At 39.7% G+C, this 21402-nt stretch overlaps 1 protein-coding gene across 2 annotated transcripts in view; it reads left to right on the top strand.

Annotated features, from left to right (window-relative positions):
* Lhfpl1 (LHFPL tetraspan subfamily member 1) overlaps window positions 1-21402 on the top strand; it is a 42163-nt gene that overhangs the window by 8713 nt on the left and 12048 nt on the right. Inside the window, exon 2 of one of the 2 annotated variants that reach the window (XM_032889951.1) lies at window positions 4270-4368. The exons of the other annotated variant lie outside the window; for it this stretch is intronic. Within the exon in view, the coding sequence (XP_032745842.1) occupies window positions 4270-4368 (99 nt within the window). The remainder of the gene's footprint in view (window positions 1-4269; window positions 4369-21402) is intronic. 2 annotated transcript variants of the gene reach the window in all.

The raw sequence follows: 21402 nt of genomic DNA, 5'->3' as shown, positions 1-21402 counted from the left end.
ATCTAGACTGTTTCCATAGCTTGGCTATTGTGAATACTGCTGCAACCAATCAGGGGTGTGCATGTATCTCTGTAATATGATGATTTAGAATCCTTCATGTGTATAGCCAAATGCACGTTTTTATTTTAGCTTATCTTTCATTTTTCTTTTAAATTAGTATGTTAAAATTGATGCACTATATGTTTTGATCATGTACTTCTCCGCACTCCACTTCTCCTAGGTCCTTCCCTACTCCCTACCCACTCAACTTCATATTCTTTCTCTCTCTCAAAGAATCCTACAAAGGCAAAAACACAAATCAAAATTAACCAAAATGAAACAAGACAAAAATATCAAGTGTACACTTTTAATCAGTTGTCACTCTCTTATAAAGTTGCAGGTTCCAGCACTGGCAAGTGGCTTTCCTCTTGCTAGTTACCATCCCAAATAAACAAGGACAACTGTTGGAGGCAAATCTAATTAAGGAAGAATTGTCCTGTGATTTCATTTTTCCTTTTGAATGTATCTTCCCAGGACAAATTTTTCTAGCTATAATAAACTATATTGAGAAAAAGAATCAGTCACGAGTCAAATAGATGCATGAAGTGTGTATACATTCTATTATACTTAGCATCTAATAGGCAGTACAAGGGATGGGTATGGAGACAGTAATTTGAGTAGAACATGTGTGTGTTTTGGGAAAGGACCCATGCTTCACAGAGACACCTGCTTCATCACTAGGTACCTCTACACCACTGCAAGATAATGCCTTCAATTGGGCAGTTTCTTGTGGAGTAATGGTCAGCATTTTAGCTTTTCAGCCATTATGAAGACCAAGTGAGGAAGCAATTAGAGGAGGACTATGGTCAGAAATTGGCAGAGGAGCTACAGGGAAAGGCAGTTGTTTATTAATAACAAATCTTGGTTGAGTACTTTAAATATCTGCCACTTGGGTTGGGGATTAGCTCAGTGGTAGGCACTTGCCTAACAAGCACAAGGCCCCTGGTTGGTCCCCAGCTCAAAAAAAAAAATCTGCCACTTGATATTTATTCATCTCATTGGCCAATGAAATGTCTTCATTGGATATGCTCTTGTTATTCTTCCTATTTTAAAATGGAGGTAACTGAGGCAGAAAGAGATATAGAGTAGCTTGTTGAAAGTCAGGTGGACTTCAACTGAGTTCTTGGCAGATTCCAGAACATGTTCTCCTAAGCCATGTTATTCTCTCTGTTCAGATCTTACACATTCACATTTCCTAAGCTTGATAGAGCTTTCCTTCCCTAAAGGCAGTCACTGTTGAAAATGAATTCTAGAAAAATAGGCGCCTGTGAGGCTGATGTTTTTATTTAAATTAAAACTTTCTGCCAATGATTAGCTAAATAATCCTGTGAATGAAGTCATACTATCTAAAGGTCTTCTACTATGCAGGATTTTATAACAGGAGGGCTTGGAGGGGAGGTAGGGAGGAGGAAAGTGGTATGAGAATTGTACTTATATATGATGTTCTCAAAATAAAAAATACCAAATGAATTCAAAAATAAACACAATGTCTTAGAAAAGATATTATGATTATACCAGATATTCATAATTGTCTGTCAACGTGGCTGAGGAAGTTCCTTTAAGAAGGATGCCTACTTTTAGAGATTATGGGAAAAGTCAGTGTGGCTTTCTTTGTCTGCCTGTATTCCTGCCTTCCTTCCTGTATTGCTTGCTTCTTTCTTTCCTTCCTTCCTAGTCTCTGTTTCTCTGTCTTTTTCTCTCTGTCTGTCTGTCTCTGTCTCTGTTTCTGTCCCTGTCTCTCTGTCTCTGTCTCCCTCCCCCTCCCATCTGTTTTCTTTAAAATAGGACCATATTCTATAGCTAAAGTTGTCCTGTCCTTGTAGCCCAAGCTACATAGTCATTCTGATCTTCCTGTCTCAGACTCCAAAGCGCTAGGGTTAGCAAGAGCCACCACGCCCAGCGTCTCAGTCTTTAGTAATTATTCCTGTTGTAACAAGAAAGGACTCAGTTTTCCTTTGCACTTTTGCCTCTACCCACGGTGTGTACTCTGAATTATTTCATATCACCGCATTTCAGTTTGTCGAGGGTGAAAAGGAAGGGTATTGTTCTATTGCCACTGGATGAATTCCAAAGTCTAGAAAGGTCTCGGAGTGACTAGTTTCATTTCCTGGAAAAGTATAAGACAGATAAGAATGTTTTCTAATTTTAAGTGTTCCATTGGAGCGGGGGGGAGGGGTTAAGCATTAATGAGACCTTTCTTTAGTTTCCAAAGTTCTTCTCACTAGCATCAAGAAAAGTTCTTTTATCCATTTTTAAAACATTTTTTTTTTGCTATACGTTAAGATCTTTCATTTCTCTTAAAGCATCACTGGGTACAGGGAAAAGTTGATTGCCATATGCCAGACAAACTCAGTTGCTCAATTAAAGTACCTTGTCAGGCAAATTAGGCCTTTTGGACTTCCCTAGGATGTCTATGATGAAGAATGAGAAGTGAAAGTGAAATGAAGCCGGATGTCCTTGAGGTGGCCTTTCCGTCACTGTCCAGCTCCATCCAGGACTCAGGAACTTGTAAATTTGACATTTAGTCACCACTGCTCACACATCTGCTTCCATGTTTTGGTGTCCATGCTTCCTGCCAGCACATACTTTACAGGTGGTCTTGAAATCAGGATATATGAAATCGGGACCAGACATCTACCTAGAAGAAGTGGCTTCTATTTTCTTAAACTTTATTGACAATAAGGGATTTGTCTCATAATCTCATATTCCTGCCATCGTTCTCCTCTAGCTGCTTGCTCTACCAATTGCTTTGCCAATCCAGATTGGGATCATAAATTGTGGCTTTAGCTTTATAGAAACTTGATTCTCCCACCTGCTCTGCTCTTCGGTTTTTTTTCCCCATGTCTGTGCTATCTGCTAATTATGTTAGCATTTCTCTGTTTTGTTTTCTCTTGCCTACTTGTCTTTTCTTCTTATTTTAAGTACAGGATCTCCCTAAGTTGTCAGGCTAGTCTCTTGAACATGCCATGTAACCCAACATAATCCTCCTGGTTAGGTTCCCAAATACCGAGATTAGCATCCTGCACCAGCATGCATTGTATGTTTCTTAGTTTCAAAAAAAGTTTCAGAAGTAAAAATCTAGTCCTGCTTTTCTTGAGGTCTGGATACTATGGCACCCAGAACTGGCTAGCAAGTAAATCTGGTTGCATTTAGTGTCATGTGGCAATATGTGTTCCAAATCACTGCAGCTCAAGTCCTGGCAGTGTCCTGTGTTATAAAATGTGAGTCAGGTGCTCCTAGAACAGAATGGTTGTGGGTAAACCCAGACTTGTAACTATGGTTTTTACAGTAAGATTATAATTAAAATTGCATAGAATTTCCCTCTAATGACCAAAATGCTTATGCCAATGGGAGATAAGCAAATGGGGCTGTATTAGTTCCTTCTTTTTTCTGTGAATAGCCTACAACAGCTTAAGGATGCTCACTTCCACTCACAATGAGAAGCTGTTACACTGAGAACTCCCCTCCAAGTGGTGGGTGGGGTGTGAAAAGCCACACTGCGTTCAGTCAGGAAGCAAAAGCGATGAATGCCGCTGTTCTTACTTTCTCCTCTTTACTTGCTCTAGCACACTGATGCACAGAATGCTGTGCTCTACATCCGGGTCTCTTCCTATCTCAGTTACTTCCCTGGAAATGGCCACATAGACATGCCCAGAGATGGACCATTTAGTTTGACTCTCAATATCACCAAGTCGACCATCAAAATTAGTCATTACAGGGACATAGATGACAAAGGAGGGAAAAGGGCTTGGATTTAGGTTGAAAGAATATTTTGAAAAAGAGAGACTATGGTGCCCTATTTACCACATGAAGCCTCCTCAACATATATGCAGTTTGTAGGTCTGTTCAGTAGCTTCACAGTTTGCCAAAATAGGTCTCATAGTGACACCCTGTGTGAAAAACAAAAACTGGCTATAAGAGTAAAATTGTATTTATATATCTATGTATCTACCTATGTATCTATGTATTTACCTATGTATCTACCTATGTATGTATGTATGTATGTATGTATGTATGTATGTATGTATCCATCTGTCTCAATCTATGACCTAGTGTATGACACAGTGATCCTGTTGAATTGACAGTATGATAGATTTGAAACATTTTAAAATAAAAAGGTAGGTGTCAGGCCTTAGTTGGAAGGCAGAATGTGAAGCACCCCAGGGCAGATGTTGGGACAACAGGAAAACTGCTCTATTTTTCTCCCTGTGCCTGTGCTTTTTTTTCCAGGGCTGCTGATAAGCTCAGGCTGCGCATTATATCCTTTAGGATGGAACAGCCCGGAGGTAATGCAGACGTGTGGGAATGTCTCCAATCAATTTCAGTTAGGTAAGGCGGGATGGCCAGCATGGCAGTGTTGGTTTATGGGCAAATTGACTTCAAATGCTTACCTCTCGGGGGGTCCTCTGTGAATAATGGCACTTGCCTGCATATGTCATGCTGTCAGCTTGTGGGAGGTGGCATGTTTGTCTGAGTTCTTTTGCCTTTTTTAACTTGTAGGGCTTGGCTTTAAAATTGCCCTCTGTTAAGTCCCTCTCTATGTGATTTATACATTTTTTATCTAGGTTCTTTCGGCCAGTGTAGAGAACCTAACTATATTAGAATTATGTGGCCTGTAGAAAAATTTTTGGTATGTGTTATTTTTTATCATTTACCTGAGGAGGAAAATAAAAGAATGAGACAGAAAAAGAGAGATTCATTCTCAGAATTCATACTCTTTCTTGCTTTCTTTTGTGTGTAGGATAGAGGAGAATAAAAGCAATGTTTATAATAATTAAGATGTTTATGAGCATTTATTATAATTCATGGATTATATCACAACCAGTGAGGACAGCAGAGAAGAAATGGGTAAAGGACCATCTTCTGGAGAAGGTGGTCATTGACTTGCTTAGAGCTTTTAGTTAGTAGAACCATGGATCAAATCAAGTCTATATATGTGTATTGCTGCATTATATTCAATAGAGAAGAAATGGAGTAGGCCTAATATGCACTAACTAAATAATGAAAATGGAGCATACGATGAATCTGCAGATCAAAATGAAAAAAATAAATAAAATGAGAAGCTATGGTATGGAAAACAATGGAGTTTTTCAGCCATGACCATAGGAAAAAAAATTGACATTTTGAAGAATATGGAAGGAACTGTTATGTTACGTGAAATAAACTAAACTTACAAAGACACACATCATATGTTTTTCCCTCATGCTGAACCAAATTTGAATTTAGGTATAGCTATGTCTGTGTGAATAGGACATAAATCTAAGACTAGGACCTTGGGAGTGGCGGAGGAGGTCTAAAGGGAATGATAAAAGAACAAGAAGAGATAGTGGGATGTTTGTAACATGAAAATGGGAGACAGAATGACTGTCAGGGAGGAAGAGGAGGAAGATGGTGGATGAGGAGACTTAAGTACAAAATATACTGATACACATATATTAGAATGTAACAATGATACCTACTGCTTTATATATTAAATAAGTAATAACTGGAAAAACACTTCAAATACAATTGATTTTTTTACACACTGCGCTAATTCCATCTCACTATGTCTCCAATAGAAATAACTAGTACCTGTAATTTACATGTTTTAAAGGTTATATATACCCCAAATTGTAATTGTACTATGAATACTATATTCATTATCATATTTTATTCTCTTTTATATAGTAGTATTTTTCTGAAAAAGAGAAAAATTTCCTACCCTTTCACCAAATAAAGAACTGGGTATCAGTTTTCAGAAGCACCCGCTCACTTTACAGTGCAACTTCAACATATTTTTACACTGAGTCAGACTATTTGAATAAAAAGAGATTTAGCTATTAATTGATTTAAGATGTTGCTTAATACCACTATCCTTTATATTACATATTAAAACCTCTGACATAGCAGGTGATTCGATGTATAAAGTGTTTGCTATGCAAGCCAGAGAACCTGAGTTTGGATCCACTGCAGCCATGTAAAAAGCTGGGCATGACCACGCACATCATGGCTCCCGTGTTGAGGAAAACACATGGAGCCAGGCAGATCTTTTAAAATTTAATTTCATTGTTTTTTCATGTATTCACTTTACATCCCATTCACTGCCTCCTTTCCTCTCACCTCTCACAATCCTTAGCCCTTCCGGCCTCCCCTTCTCTTCCCAACAGGTAGGGGTCACTTGGGTATCCCTGCCACCACACACAACCCCTCCAGGCACTCAAGCCTCTGCAAGACTAGGTACTTCATTTCCCACTGAGGCAAGACAAGGCAGCTGAGCTGGTAGAACATACCCTATATACAGGGAAGTACTTTCGGGATAGCCCCCCGTACCAGTTGTTCAGAACCCACAAGAAGGCTAAGCTGCACATATGTTGCATATGAGCAGGGAAGCCTACGTCCAGCCCATGCATGTTCTTTGGTTGGTGGTTCAGACTCTGAGAGCCCCAAGGGTTCAGGTTACTTGACTCTATTGGTCTTCCTGTGGAGTTCCTATTCCCGCCTTCCTCCTGTTCTTCCATAAGAGTACCCAGGCTCTATCCGCTTGGCTGTGGGTGTCTGTATCTGTGAGTCAGCTGCTAGGCGGAGCCTCTCAGGACAACACGCTCCTGTCTGCAAGAAGAACAGAGTATCATTAATAGTTTTAGCGATTGGTGCCTGCCCACTGGATAGGCCCCAGATTTGGCCGGTTATTGTTTGGCCAGTTCCTCAATCTCTTCTTCATCCCCTGTGCCTGCATTTCTTGTAGACGGGATACGTTTTGGGTTGAAAGTTTTGTGGTCAGCTTGATGTCTCTCTTGCTCCAATGGGGTTCCTGGAACCAGGCAGATCTGAAAGCTCACTGGGCAGTATTCTTAGCTAATGAATGAGGTCCAGATTCAGGGAAAGAACACTATCTCAAGAAAAGTAATATGAAGAATGATTAAGGAAGATAGTTCAACCTCTGAGCACCACAGTCACACACACACACACACACACACACACACACACACACACACACACACCCCTCAAAAGTTCATTCACTGCCATATATTTATATATCAGTTTCCTTTGTAGTTCAAAATATGTAATCATTTGTTCTTATTTGCCCATCTGTTTTCCTTACTGGGATGGGATGAGCTATGATGGAAGAGAATTTGGGGACACACACACACACACACACACACACACACAGAGAGAGAGAGAGACAAATGATGCTTTTTGCATGATATTTTTCTACTGGAAAAATCTGCTCTCACCTCTTCAGTCTAAAGACAATGAATCAGAGGCCAAGAAAACCTGATCATGTAGTCCAAGTTTCATGACCTAACACCCTTGTGTTAGGATTAGCATCACTTCTTGAAGAAACATGGATTATTATTTTTTCCATCCTTATTAACTTGAGTATTTCTTATTTACATTTCAAATGTTATTCCCTTCCCCGGTTTCCAGGCCAACATCCCCCTAACCCCTCCCCCTCCCATTCTATATGGGTGTTCCCCTCTCCACCCTCCCCCCATTACCGCCCTCCCCCAAAAAATCCTGTTCCCTGGGGGTCCAGCCTTGGCAGGACCAAGGGCTTCCCCTTCCACTGGTGCCCTTACTAGGCTATTCATTTTACTACCTATCGCGGTTTGGAGTCCAGGGTCAGTCCATGTATAGTCTTTGGGTAGTGGCTTAGTCCTGGAAGCTCTGGTTGGTTGGCATTGTTGTTCATATAACTCGAGCCCTTCAAGCTCTTTCAGTCCTTTCTCTGATTCCTTCAATGGGGTCCCATTCTCAGCTCAGCAGTTTAATGATGGCATTCCCTAGGTATTTGCTCTATTTTGGCTGTGTCTCTCAGGGGAGATCTACATCCGGTTCCTGTCGGCCTGCACTTCTTTGCTTCATCCATCTTTTCTAGTTTGGTGGCTGTATATGTATGGGCGACATGTGGGGCAGGCTCTGAATGGGCATTTCTTCAGCCTCTGTTCTAAGCTTTGCCTCCCTATCCCCTCCTAAGGGTATTCTTGGAACAGGGACTATTGTGGTGCCAAATTATAGTGTTGTCACTGCAGTGACAAGGAGGACCATTTCTGTAAGCGATAATAATAGAGGAGATTCTTCAATTGGGAAAATATTAGGAAGAAGTTCTTAACAATCTGTGATTTTTAGAAGAAACCTGAGAGATTGGTAGTACTAACCATGGAAAATTCAGGGAAAAGAGAGTTCTACGCACAGACAAGACAATATTCTATAAAGTGGAAATGAGTTAGATAATTGGGGAACTGGAAGATCAATGTTGCTCACTCAGGCTGAATGACTGACAAGAAGTGCAATAGATGACCGAACAGTTGTGAGTGGCAATACAACTTTATAGAGCTTTGTGTTTTATCCTACCTGACATGGGAAGCCATAGCACAATTTTATGAAGGACAGAGACAAGATGTGATTTACACCCTGGAAAGATTCTTCTGATTGAGTTGCAGAGAATAATTCTGAAAGGTATGGCAAGAGTGGAAGAAGAGTCAGATAGGCTTAGACTAGGCAGAAAGGAAAAAGCCCAGGCACTGGCTATCTGAAGAAAGTAGACAGACTTCAAATATACTCGTCCCTTCTCAACACCAGTTGACATGTCAACATGGATGGGGACTCTCACAATGCCCCACCTCTGGATGAAGATGTAAAAAAAATTAATGGCTGCCAAGAGAGAGAGAGAGAAAACCATCTTCTTTGGGGGTGAGCCTCAGTAGGTTGTCTAGTCCCATGTGGTCAGTCCCCAATACAATACACACAACATACACACACACACACACACACACACACACACACACACACACACACACGTACGTATTGCTAAATGACCTTGGGAGGTTATATTAATATATTAACACACATATTATATATATGCATATATATGTAAGCATGCATAAAACAATAAAAAATTTTAAAAGGTGATTCTGAATTTGGAGGGGAGTTTGGAGATGGAAGAGGTAGAAAGAGAAGAGGGAGAAGGGGATGATAGAAATAAAATATCCATATATGTAATTTTTAAATGGGAAGTATAATTTTCCCTTGCATTCTCCGGTTAGGTTTTGTATATTTGGATTCAGTCAAGTATGGAAAAATAAATTCGAGAAAAATTATGCTTGTACTACAGATGTACATTTTTCATTATTTATCTGTAAATAATGGAGTATAGCAACTGTTTGCATAAAGTTTACATTATATTATATAAGTAACCGAGAGATGACTGAAATATACATAAAGAATGTATAATTCCTATCCAGTGCAATTTTATATCAGAAACTTGAATATTGGCCAGTCAACCTTGAGGGACAGGAGTACATTTTAAAATGTTCAATCCATCACGAAAGGTATTAGGTTTGGTGTGGGTAGAAGAAGACTAGAAATTGGAAGACAATAGAAGTAGCTGTGATTGAAACAGGAAGGGAAAAGGAAATCTCAGTTCAGACATTTGTGAATTGTATCTATGTAGCCAATTGTGAATGGCAAACAAGTGGTCTGAACCTCACTGAGGAGTCTGGCCATGAGTTTAGACACTGGGAGTTCTTAGCCTGAATATGATATGGCTATAAGGATAAATGATTGTGATAAGAATGTCTAGCGTCTTGTGAAGGTATAGTTTACAGGCAGGTGAAGTTACTTTTGCAAGATCTGCTCAGTTTTGAGAAATAAGTAAAAGGAAATATTAAGTCTTGGAGAATGCCAGCACATAAAATTAGTGAGTACATAACCAAGCAGTGGTGGTGCGTGCCTTTAGTCCCAGCACTCAGGAGGCAGAGGCAGGTGAATCTCTGAGTTCGAGGCCAGCCTGGTCTATAGAGTGAGTTTCAGGATAGCCAGGCTACACAGGGAAACCCTGTTTCAGTGAGTAAAAATACCTATGTGTCATCTACTATATTGTGGCATCAATCTGTTAGGAAAGGATTGTTAACCTGTGCCTATTTTGTGTTTCTGTAACAGATTACTCATTATTGGATAATATGTAGAGGAAATATGTTTAACTGGGTATATCATCAATGGCTGAATATATCAAGACATGGTGGAGAAGCAGAAAAGAAATTGGATTTGTACAAAAAGTCCGTGTATATATGCAAGAATACAAGAGAGCAATGGTTGTTCTTTTCTGACAACCTGCCCTTTCTTGGGAACTAGTCTCATCTCAGGAGATCTGACATAGTCCCTTGAAACAGCATTCAACCATTTGTGTTGGCGGAGCTCTTATTACTTAAGCCTCATCTCTTATTCCACTACCTCAACACTGAGTCTGAGGACCACATTCCTAGCACATAATTTTCTGAGGGGAAAAACCATATCCAGAACAGCCTTATTGTTTGCATGGGTCTTGCGCATAGTGTCATAACCACTGTGGATTCTTTGTATTCATTCTCTGTCTTTAGATTTTACAGTCTTCCCACCTGCCCCTTTTTGCAATGATCCTTAAACATTGAGAGAAAAGGGTGTAGTTGAGCATTCTGAAAACTCTTATTCTTTGTATGAGAGAAGGTGGATATAAAGTACCACACCAAACCAAGGAGCTATTGACAATTAATAGCTGATAAAAGATGGGGGAGTCTCTTTAAAACATTATTTATTTACCATGTATACAGTGTTCTGCCTGCATGTATGCCTGAAAGCTAGAAGATGGCACCAGATCTCATTATAGATGATTATGAGCCACCATGTGGTTGCTGGGAATTGAACTAGGTACCTAGGTACCCCTGAAAGAGCAGCCAGTGCTCATAACCTCTGAGCTCAATTCTTCATAGAATTAGAAAGAGCAATTTACAAATTCATTCGGAAAGCAAAAACCCCATGATAGTGAAAACTATTCTCAACAATAAAAGAACTTCTGGGGGAATCACCATCCCTTTCCTCAAGCTGTATTACAGAGCAATAATGATAAAAACTGCATGATATGGATACAGGAAGGTAGATGAATGGAATAGAATTGAAGACCCAGAAATGACCCACACACCAATGGTCAATTGATCTTTGAAAAGGGAGCTAAAACTATCCAATGTAAAAAAGACAGCATTTTCAACAAATGGTGCTGGTTCAAATGGAGGCCAGCATGCAGAAGAATGCAAATCGATCCATTCTTATTGCGTTTTACAAAGCTCAAGTCCAAGTGGATCAAGGACCTCCACATAAAACCAGATACACTCAAACTAATAGAAGAGAAAGTGGGGAAGAGTCTCGAACACATGGGCACTGGGGAAAATTTCCTGAATAGAACACCAATGGCTTATATTCTAAGATCTAGAATCAACAAATGGGACCTCAAAAAATTGCAAAGTTTTTGTAAGGCAAAGGACACTGTCACTAGGACAAAATGGTAACCCACAGATTGTGAAAAGATCTTTACCAATCCTAGATCTGATAGAGGGCTAATATCTAATATATACAAAGATCTCAAGCAGTTAGACTCCAGTGAATCAAATAATCTATTTAAAAATGCGATACAGAACTAAACAAAGAATTCTCAACTGAGGAATATGAAATGGCTAAGAAGCACCTAAAGAAATGTTCAACATCCTTAGTCATAAGGGAAATGCAAATCAACACAACTCTGTGATACCACCTCAAACCAGGCAGAATTGCTAAGATCAAAAACTCAGGTGACAGCAAATGCTGGCGAGGATGTGGAGAAAGAGGAACACTCCCTTATTGTTGGTGGGATTGCAAGCTGGTAAAACCACTCTGGAAATCAGTCTGGCAGTTCCACAGAAAATTGGGCATACTTGAGGACCCAGCTATACCACACCTGGGCATACACCCAAAAGATGCTCTAACATATGACAAGGACACATGCTCCACTATGTTAATAGCAGTCTTATTTATAATAGCCAGAAGCTGGAAAGAACCCAGATGTCCTTCAACAGAGTAATGGATACAGAAAATGTGGTACATTTACATAATGGAGTACTACTCAACTATTAAAAACAACGACTACATGAAATTCTTAGGCAAATGGATGGAACTAGAAAATATCATCCTGTATGATGTAACCCAGTCGCAAAAGAACACAAATTGGTATTCACTCACTGATAAGTGGATATTAGCCCAAAAGCTTGGAGTACCTAAGAAAAAATTCACAGATCATAAGAATCCCAAGAAGAAGGAAGACCAAGATGTGGATGCTTCATTCCTTCTTAGAAGGGAGAACGAAATATTCATGAGAGGAAATATAGGGACAAAGAGTGGAGCAGGGACTGAAGAAAAGGTCATCCAGAGACTGCCCTACCTGGGGATCCATCAAACATATACAGCCATCAAACCCAGACACTATTGCTGATTCCAAGAAGTGCTTGCTGACAAGAACCACATATAAATGTCCACTGAGAGGCTCTGTCAGAGCCTGACAAATACAGAGGCGGATGCTTGCAGCCAACCATTGGACTGAGCACAGGGTCCCCAATGGAGGAGTAATAGGAAGGATTGAAGGAGCTGAAGGGGTTTTCAATCCCATAAGAACAACAATATCAACCAACCAGACCCCCCAGAGCTCCCAGTAACTAAACCACCAACCAATGAGAACACATGGAGAGACCCATGGCTCCAGTCATGTACATAGCAGAGGATGACATTGTCCAGCATTAATAGGAGGAAAAGTCCTTGGTCCTGTAAAGGCTTGTTTTCCCAATGTAGGGTAATTCCAGGGCGTTGAGGTGGATTTTGGGTGGGGTGGGAGTGGGAGCACCTTCAGAGAAGCACTGGAGGGTATGGGAGACGAAGGAAAGGGAATAACATTTGAAATGTAAATACATAAAATATCCAAGAAAAATAAAATAAAAAAGAGATGGGGAATCCTTTGTCCTTAAGATTGTTGCCATTGGTAGGTAGATCATGTACCAGTGAAAGTCTACACATCCACAAATATATGGGAAGTCCAAATTGCACTTCATAGGAGAGGAAAATTTATACAAAATTGAGTCAGTAGGGCAGAGTTATAGATCTGGAGAGGGTTGGAGGTGGTGAGTATAGTAAAAACTCATTGCACAAAAATTTCAAAGAACTTGTAGAAATATATTAACCTGTAGTAATTGTATAAAATAAATACTTTCATTGTGACATTTCATGTGCGTGTGTGTGTGTGTGTGCGTGTGTGCGTGTGTGTGTGTGCGTGTGTGTGTGTGCGTGTGTGTGTGTGTGTGTGTGTGTGTGTGATAGGAGGACTTTTGATCCCAGGATCCCTTGTGGTTACAGCTACTGGCAATACTTTGGTGCTGGGGCTCAGATCCACATCCCCTTGAAGAGCAGCCTTAACTGCTCTTAACTGCTGAGCCATCTCTCCAGTCTCTATAGTGAACTTTAGAAGCTATTTTTACAGAAAGAAAAACAAAGTTAAGAGAGACTTACTAACTTGCTTAAAGTATTTACCTGATGGAGGGGCAGAGCTGTGCTTCCAATCCTATGACTGTTGCCTATTGAGAACCATTCAATTGACGTTTCTGCAATGATCGAAGTGATTTCTGTCTCAATAACTACCTCATTTTCTTAAACAATACAAATCCGGTCAGTGGTATACAGTGCTGGATTATTCATTTTAATTTTATTAAATAAACGCTTAATTTTCTTAATGTAGTTTATTTTCATTAATTTAAATGTGAAGGCACCAATGGGAAAGGTAGCTATCATGTTGGAAGGCATAGCTTGGGAATATGTCATCTTAACTGCTATGTTCCTCTGCAGAGGAGAGGAGAGTGCTAAGCAGATTCAGAATGAGATGCTGGGGAGAAATAAAGAATAAAATGAGGGAGAGAGAGAGAGAGAGAGAGAGAGAGAGAGAGAGAGAGAGAGAGAGAGAGAGAGAGAGAGAGCACTCAGCAATTAAAGAGTACTGGCTGCTCTTCCAGAGAACCCAGATTTAATTTCAAGCACCCATAGAACAATATACAGCTGTCTGTATTGCAAGTCCTAAGGCATCCGATACCCTATTCTGGCCTTCCTGGGCACCAAACATGCATGTGGTACCAAGATTCACAGACAAAACATTCGTGTGTGTGTGTGTGTGTGTGTGTGTGTGTGTGTGTGTGTGTGTGTTTGTGTGTGAAAATAAAAAAGAATTAAGAAATTGAGGTCACAAAAGAGAGATGGGGGAGTATGCCAAAAGGGTGTGGTTATTGTTTGTTTATTGCTCTTGAATGTTTCTAGACAGAGCCAATATGACAATGGCAACCTATTGCAACATTTATAGCAACAAAAGGAAGGCACTGTGGGTAGACAACTCTTTGAAAATATTTTGTTGTCTGGCTACATTTGTAGCTCAGTTGTAGTGCTCTTGCACATGGATTTGATCCCTACTACTGTAAAATAAACAAATTTATGTTTGAAATTTTCTGCTTAAAATTTCATTTTTAAAAATTGGCAATTTGCTGCCATGGAGGAGAATTGAGAAATGTGACTAGTAGCTGACGTGACACGATGATCATATATTAGAGAGAGCATGGTGCATGAGCAATGAAGAGTTTTCCTTTCAGTATAGTATAAAGAAGTCCAGACCAGAGTCTTGAACACTGAACTTAACTAATACATAGTTCTGCTTTGTTGACTTTTCAACGTCCTAAATACTTCAAATGGAACATAGCACTTTTTAATGAAAAGACTGGTATCAGAACAGTTCATTCTTAGATACGTTCTACAGTGTCTTGAGATGAGACATACCCTCAGTTTCATACTCCAAAGAGATACAGATCATTGGCTTATAAACACAGGATTTAGAGCGGAGTCAAAAGATGACTTAAGGTGTAAATAGGAGGGAAAGTAGTCATTTATTTATTCTGAGATATTTTTGCTTGCTTTTTTAATTGTGTAAGATGATGGCCACATGAAAGTATAGCTAATACCACTTTGGTTTATGATTTATTACTTGTGTTTATTTGAAAACATCTCATGACAAACAAAGTTGCAATAAACTTTGATGACAATCAACAAACAGAAGGAGAATGTGTGCATAGCTGATCATAGCATGCTGTTGTTGTAATGACCTAACCATGGAACATGAAGTAGTAAAGTAGTTTATGTGAAGTTATTCATCAGTTTATTCTGTGAATTGAGAAAATTGCACATTCATTATTTGCTGTGTCATATCATCACCGTCACCATCCCCACCATCCCCATCACCATCATAACCAACACCATCACCATCACCACCATCACCATCACCACCATCATTATCATCTTGATGCCAGTATTAAAATGGAAGTAGTATTCTCATGTGTGATGATCAGACCTTTTTAAACAACTTGACTAGACTTAGAAGCATCTAGGAGACATATATCTCTGTGCAAGTCTATGGGGGGGTGTTTCAGAGAGGCTGAACTGAGGAAGGAATATTCATTCTTAATGTAGTGGAACGATCTCACAGGGTGGGGTCCTAGCCAAAATGAAAAAAGGTGGGGGGCGGGGCTGGAGAAATGACTCAGTGGTTAAGAGCACTGGCTGCTCTTCCAGAGGTCCTGAGTTCAATTCCCAGCAACCACATGGTGGCTCACAACCATCTGTAATGGGATCTGGTGCCCTCTTCTGGGGTGTCTGAGGACAGCTACAGTGTACTCATACATAAAATAAATAAAATATTTTAAAAATGAGAGAGAGAGAGAGAGAGAGAGAGAGAGAGAGAGAGAGAGAGAGAGAGAGCCAGTCGATGAGTAGCAGCACTCTTGTTCGTGTGCTGTGATTGACCTACTTGTGAGCAAGCTTCTGCCAAGCTTTCCCTGCCCTGAGGGACTATATCCATTAAACTTGAGTCAAAAGACAGTTTTCTTCCTCTATTGTTCTTTCTCATGGGAATTTGGGCCCAGAAAAGACAAAGTACATAGTGCATTATGCTTTAGCTTCCAGAAAAAGAATCAATTATAAGAAAGTGATATCCTATATCTATAGGACTTGTTAAATTTTCTAATCTTTAACATTATCTGAAAAAATTTTCAAACAGCCTTAGGCACTTAGAATTAAAATATATAGATATGTAAGTCAAAAAGTGATAAGAAATAAAAGTCCATTTATTATAAAAACTTTGATGTATGATTTAACCATTTATTACAGCAGAAAGCAAATCTGTATACTAATGAAATAATATGCTTGCTTTAACATAAAAATTAAATATTGACTGAATATTGAGTATAAAAGGATTTATAGCATCTTCCATATTTTTCATTTGATTGGTATTTTGCTTTTGTAATTATTGGTGTAAATGTGAAGCCCAAACCTGTTATGGCCATTTTAAAAGCTGTTGCCAATTCTGTTATAAAGCGAAGCCAAAATTCACTGACTTTTTACGAAACTCAATTCAGCAACTCAAACAGCAGTTTTTATTTTTATTTTTGTTGCTACATTATTTACTTATTTAGCACATTTTTCTACAGTATATTCTGACTATGGTTTCCTCTCCTGTATTTCCTCCCAAGTTCTCTGCCCCACACCACCCATCCAACTCCATGCCTTTTCTCTCTCTCTTTAAACAACAAACAAACCAATAAAAATTACAAACAAGCCAGAATAAAACAGAACAGAAAAAAACCCTCAACAAACAATACACGTAGATACATGAATATACAAAAAAATCATAAAAGACAAACTTGGAAACTATAATAGATAAACAAAAGATGGCTAGGGTAAAAAAGTGTCAAAACAAAGCATTATGAGAAGAAAAATCCTCAAAAATGCCACTGAGTTCATTTTGCCCTGGCCATCTACTGTTGATCATGGGACCTGGCCTTAAGGGTGAGGTGTATACCCAGTGAGGCTTCACTGACAAAAACTGCTTAGTTCTTTATGAACAGTTATCAATTGGAGATCTCTACTGTAGTAGGCATGAGGCCTCAAGTTCAGGTCCCCTCTCAGCACTGGGACTCCATCTACTTGGACTTGTGCAGTCCCTGTGCACAAAGGCAGCAGTTTTTAAAATCCAACTCTACTAACACGATACCAAAGATATACTGTTTCGATGCTTACATTCTAAAGAACGACAGTAGGAGAATATTCAAATATTCTGTTTTCCTTCATTAAATCACTGTTTCTGCAAGATCAGGAAACTTAGTGCGTATAGTAAAATCCCTGTAATTTATAACATACGACAGTACTGAATCTAAGCCCATGTTTCAGGCTCTGTTTATTGCCATCACATGGTGTGAGGTGAGAGAAAGCATGGCACGAAATGCACCATGTTGTAAATTCAGCATCACGACTGCACTGAAGTTGCGCAATGAAGCTTGGACAAAGTGCTGCCAGAAACACCTCAGCTCGATCATACGCTTGATTTTGAATTAACTCGTGTTCATTGCGCATTCAGAAACCATTTGCTCTTGCTAAGTTTTTCATTACCTTCCCATGTTTTGTTACATGACCCCATTGGATCATGGCCAATAGCTTTAGAATCTGTGGCCTATATAACATGAAGAATAAATGCATAGGTTAGCAGTGTAGGATTTGTCTTCAAATGTGAACCCTGCCACTTACTAGCTGTACAAATCTGGGCACGCTCCTTAACTTCTTAGTATTTCACCAGTGGGGACTGGTAATAGCATTGACTCTGGTAGGATGATCAGGTAGATAGAGGAAAGTAATCATCAGATACAAAGCACAATGCTGCATTAAGGTAACTTGTTATTGGTAGACACTCAGCCCAATTGCCAGAGTCCCTTTGGAGGGGATACCCTGAACTTTCAGAATGAAGAAAAGAAAGGAAGGACCTTCCATCTTGGCAACGACTGGTGATAGAGGCTAAGCATAGGTCATGTGTGTGTCCCTTGTCTTTCTTTTCTCTGGGGGGTTCATTTCTGTTGCTCTCTCAACATTTCTGCCCATTCTTGCCAGTTCAAAGTCTTTCATAGTGACTTGGGGTTTGACCTTTGAGGGATCCATTTCCAGGAATTTCCTGTTACCTTTCCTTTCTTTCAGTTTTTTTCCAAAAGATTTATTTCTTTATTTTTTTTCTTATTCACTTTACATCCTGCTCATTTCCTCCCTTCACAGTTATCCCTCTCACAATCCTTCCTCCTATCCCCATCCACTTCTCCTCTGAGAGGATGGGGGCCCCTGGGGTATCTTCCCACCCTTGCACTTCAAGTCTCTGCGAGACTAGGTATTTCTTCTCCCACTGAGGCCAGTCAAGGCATCCCAGCTAGAAGAACATATCCCACATACAAACAAATAACAGCTTTCATATGGACAGTCTGCTGTGCTCACTAGAGCACAGCCAGCTTAGCAAGCATCTTCATGTCCACAGTGGGGCAGTAGAGTGCGGGAGAAGTCAGCCTGGCCAAGGTAACTGCTTACTCTGCTTTCAATCTTCCTAAGCTTGCCTGAGCACATCACTTCTCCACTGAGACCTGGCTTCTCCGTTTTCATGTAGAGAGCACTGAACTAGATAGGTGAATAGCCAGGTTATTAGCTCCAGTGATAAAGCCTGCTTGTAGATCTCAATCTTTTTCCACTTTCAGAAAACCAGGGGTCCTATATACCTACTTAGCTCCCGGTCATGATTTGCTCTCCATTAATCATTTAATTTCATATCTTTCTTTTTTTCTGTTTTCAAACAGTTTATTTTCAAATGGTTTTTACACACATATAACTGTAGCAGTGTATGAATATGTTAAGTAGTTTAACTAGCAATTAGTTTCTTATATATCAAAATATCATGTTTTATACATTAAACTATACAATAAAAGCAATGTACATAGAACAATAATATTATAAACAAGGATAGTTTGAGGATCACTCATTGTAGCTGTCTGGGAGAAAAATGAATTTAGCTAAGGGCGTTACTCAGAGCCACTATCCTTTGGGGCAGCATTAGCTGGAATGTTGACAATCAGTCCTAGGAAACTCCAGGCTCAGACATTGCTGAAAATTGCATAGTTGTCCACATGAACAGAGATGTGTTTCTACCAAGGAGAAATTGAGGAAATTGGAGGAGACAGGAGGGAACCAATGAGTCATGGAACAACTCCATTCAACTGCATATGTCTGCTGCATAGTACAGTTTTACACTGTGCAATAGCTGTAATCTTATCTTACTGCCTGCCATTGATGACCATTTCATTTCTTTAAACCTATTTCCCCATAGGCAGTGTGACGTAGCAATTACCTTCAGAAACAGTTCTGGTCATGGGTTAGAGAAGGGCACCGAAAAGTTTTCAAACAATAATCTTGTGTGTGAGGGGTAAAAATTAGAAATCTAATCTATTAGATCTCCTCACTGATCAGCTTCTAGATTCAAAATAGTGAGACATTTAATGTAATAACACTATACATCCCAGGGAACATACAGCTATTTTCGTTTTGACTAGAAGAAATAACAATGGTGCATTTATAGACAGTTATCTTTTTCCTGAAATAGTCCACGTGAGAAAGGGTGTGCAACCCTGAATTAGTTACTTGTTCCAGTTCCAGTTCTGCAACCTGAGAGGAAGAGCAGGCTCTTACAAAGGCCTCAAGGACAAGTCCACTGCATTGCCTTATTTCCTGTTGTCTTGTTCAGGGCCTCCCAGGCTCAGGAACAGAAATAGAGTAGGAGCTGGTTGTCTATCCACCACAAAACCACACGATGGCAGTAAAGCAAGGCAAACTCCGGATTAGTGCTTCTGTTCTTTTCTTTATAGAATGTGAATCACAATTTCTTTGCTTCCATTTCCTCCCCTGGAGTTGCTTTTGTAAGCATCACTGCCAATTTCTGCTTCCTCGTTCACCTTTATTGTGTGTTAGTCCTTTCCCCTTTCCTATAAAATGGTGCTGCATCATAAGCTTTTGTTTCAAAGCAGAATCTCAGTTTATTTTTAAGAGCACATGTTAACAGGGTAGCCTCCAAGTTACGGGGCTCAATCAGTAAGGATGAGTGAGATACCGTACAAAATATGTTCAGCTCAGAGCCCACACCCTGTAAATGTGAATGGCAACTGCTATTATTACGATTGTTGTCGATATAGATCTGAGTAACCCAGAAGCTTGAGAATAAAGGGAAACTGGTTGAAAAGGAGCAAAGCAAGCAGCTGCCACAATCCTAGGAGCAATTCCCTGATGAAGTTAGACAGGTGAGAGAGGATATGTTAGGTTATGCCACATGCTTTCCTACAAACAATAGTCACTAAACCAATCTAAGTGAATGGTAAGAAGTGGTGAGAGAGACAAAAATATATCTCTCAAGCACAGGTAAATTCTTTAAAAATGTAGATTTCTTTTCACATTTTTCTTTAATGGGCTAATGATATACCTTACTTCAGGCCCCATTGGGCTGGACTTAAGAATCCACTGGACTCTTCCCCAGAGATATGGATGCGAGGGATCAGTAGGGAAGGCTAGAAATCTGCATCTTCATGTTCTTTCAGGTATTTGTAGGGACTGGGAGAGAGGGACTCTGAAAAGTACCCATCATGCTAGGCTCTGCACTGATTTTTCTTAAAAATGTTTCATCATATTCACCCCCTTAGCTGTCTGTATTGTAAAGTGAGCAGCCACTTTTATTTTTCCCCACAAAGAAGAGATGCTCAAAAAGGCTAAATGACTTGCCCCTGGAGATCCAGTTTGGAAGGGGCAGGGCATGCTTGAAGATGCAGTTCCCTGTAACTGTCATGTCAGGCTCTGCTCCTTATAGCACAGCAACTCTCCAGGTGCAAGGGTGACTAATCCCAGCCACTATACAAACCTTCTGATGAAGTGGGGGAACTTTGAGAGACACTTTGTTTCTCTGATGATTCCTTCTCATAGAATAATACCCCTGCCTATAGGTACAACTTGACAAATGACTAAAACTCAGGAAACAGGATTAACTGGAAGAGTAATTAGAAAAGGTATGTTGTAATTTGGGAAGCAGTATGCTCATATTAGATAGTATAATTTGGGGGATTTGTTATTACTGAGGTGTTTGGGACTTATTATAAGCCTCTATGACAGGTATCTATTAGGTACTGGAGTCTGAATAGAAACAACAAATGCTTAAAGCTGGCATTCCCAGTACAAATCTCAATAAATTATTTGAATGAAGATTCACTAAGTCCTAGGTTCTGGGGTAGATTAAGTTTCTGAGACTGGACCTTTAGTGATTTTTAGTATTTAAGAATATACCAAAATAGAGATCATACTCATCATTCTATCTTGGATGGTCACTATAAAGTATTGAATAAATCAGTATGAAATGCAAAATTCAAAGAGATTGTACTTGGTTTGGGGACACAAACTGTATACAGCTATATAACAAGGGACCGATAATGGTGGTAATCCAAGTGCATGCCAACAGGAGCTGTAGATGGGGCAATGCTAAGGCACAGGAGAACTCTAGAATCTTATCTTTCTGCTCTGTCTTGCTTCTCTCCCCGCTATCTCGCTTTTCCTCTTCCTCTTTTTCTCCTGTTTTTAGATTGCTAGAGATCCTACATATAGGTCCCTTGATATCTCCCACTCTTA

Source organism: Rattus rattus, chromosome 1, assembly GCF_011064425.1.
Source record: "Rattus rattus isolate New Zealand chromosome 1, Rrattus_CSIRO_v1, whole genome shotgun sequence".
Taxonomy (NCBI): Eukaryota; Metazoa; Chordata; class Mammalia; order Rodentia; family Muridae; genus Rattus; species Rattus rattus.
This window is presented reverse-complemented; position numbering and strand designations above follow the sequence as displayed.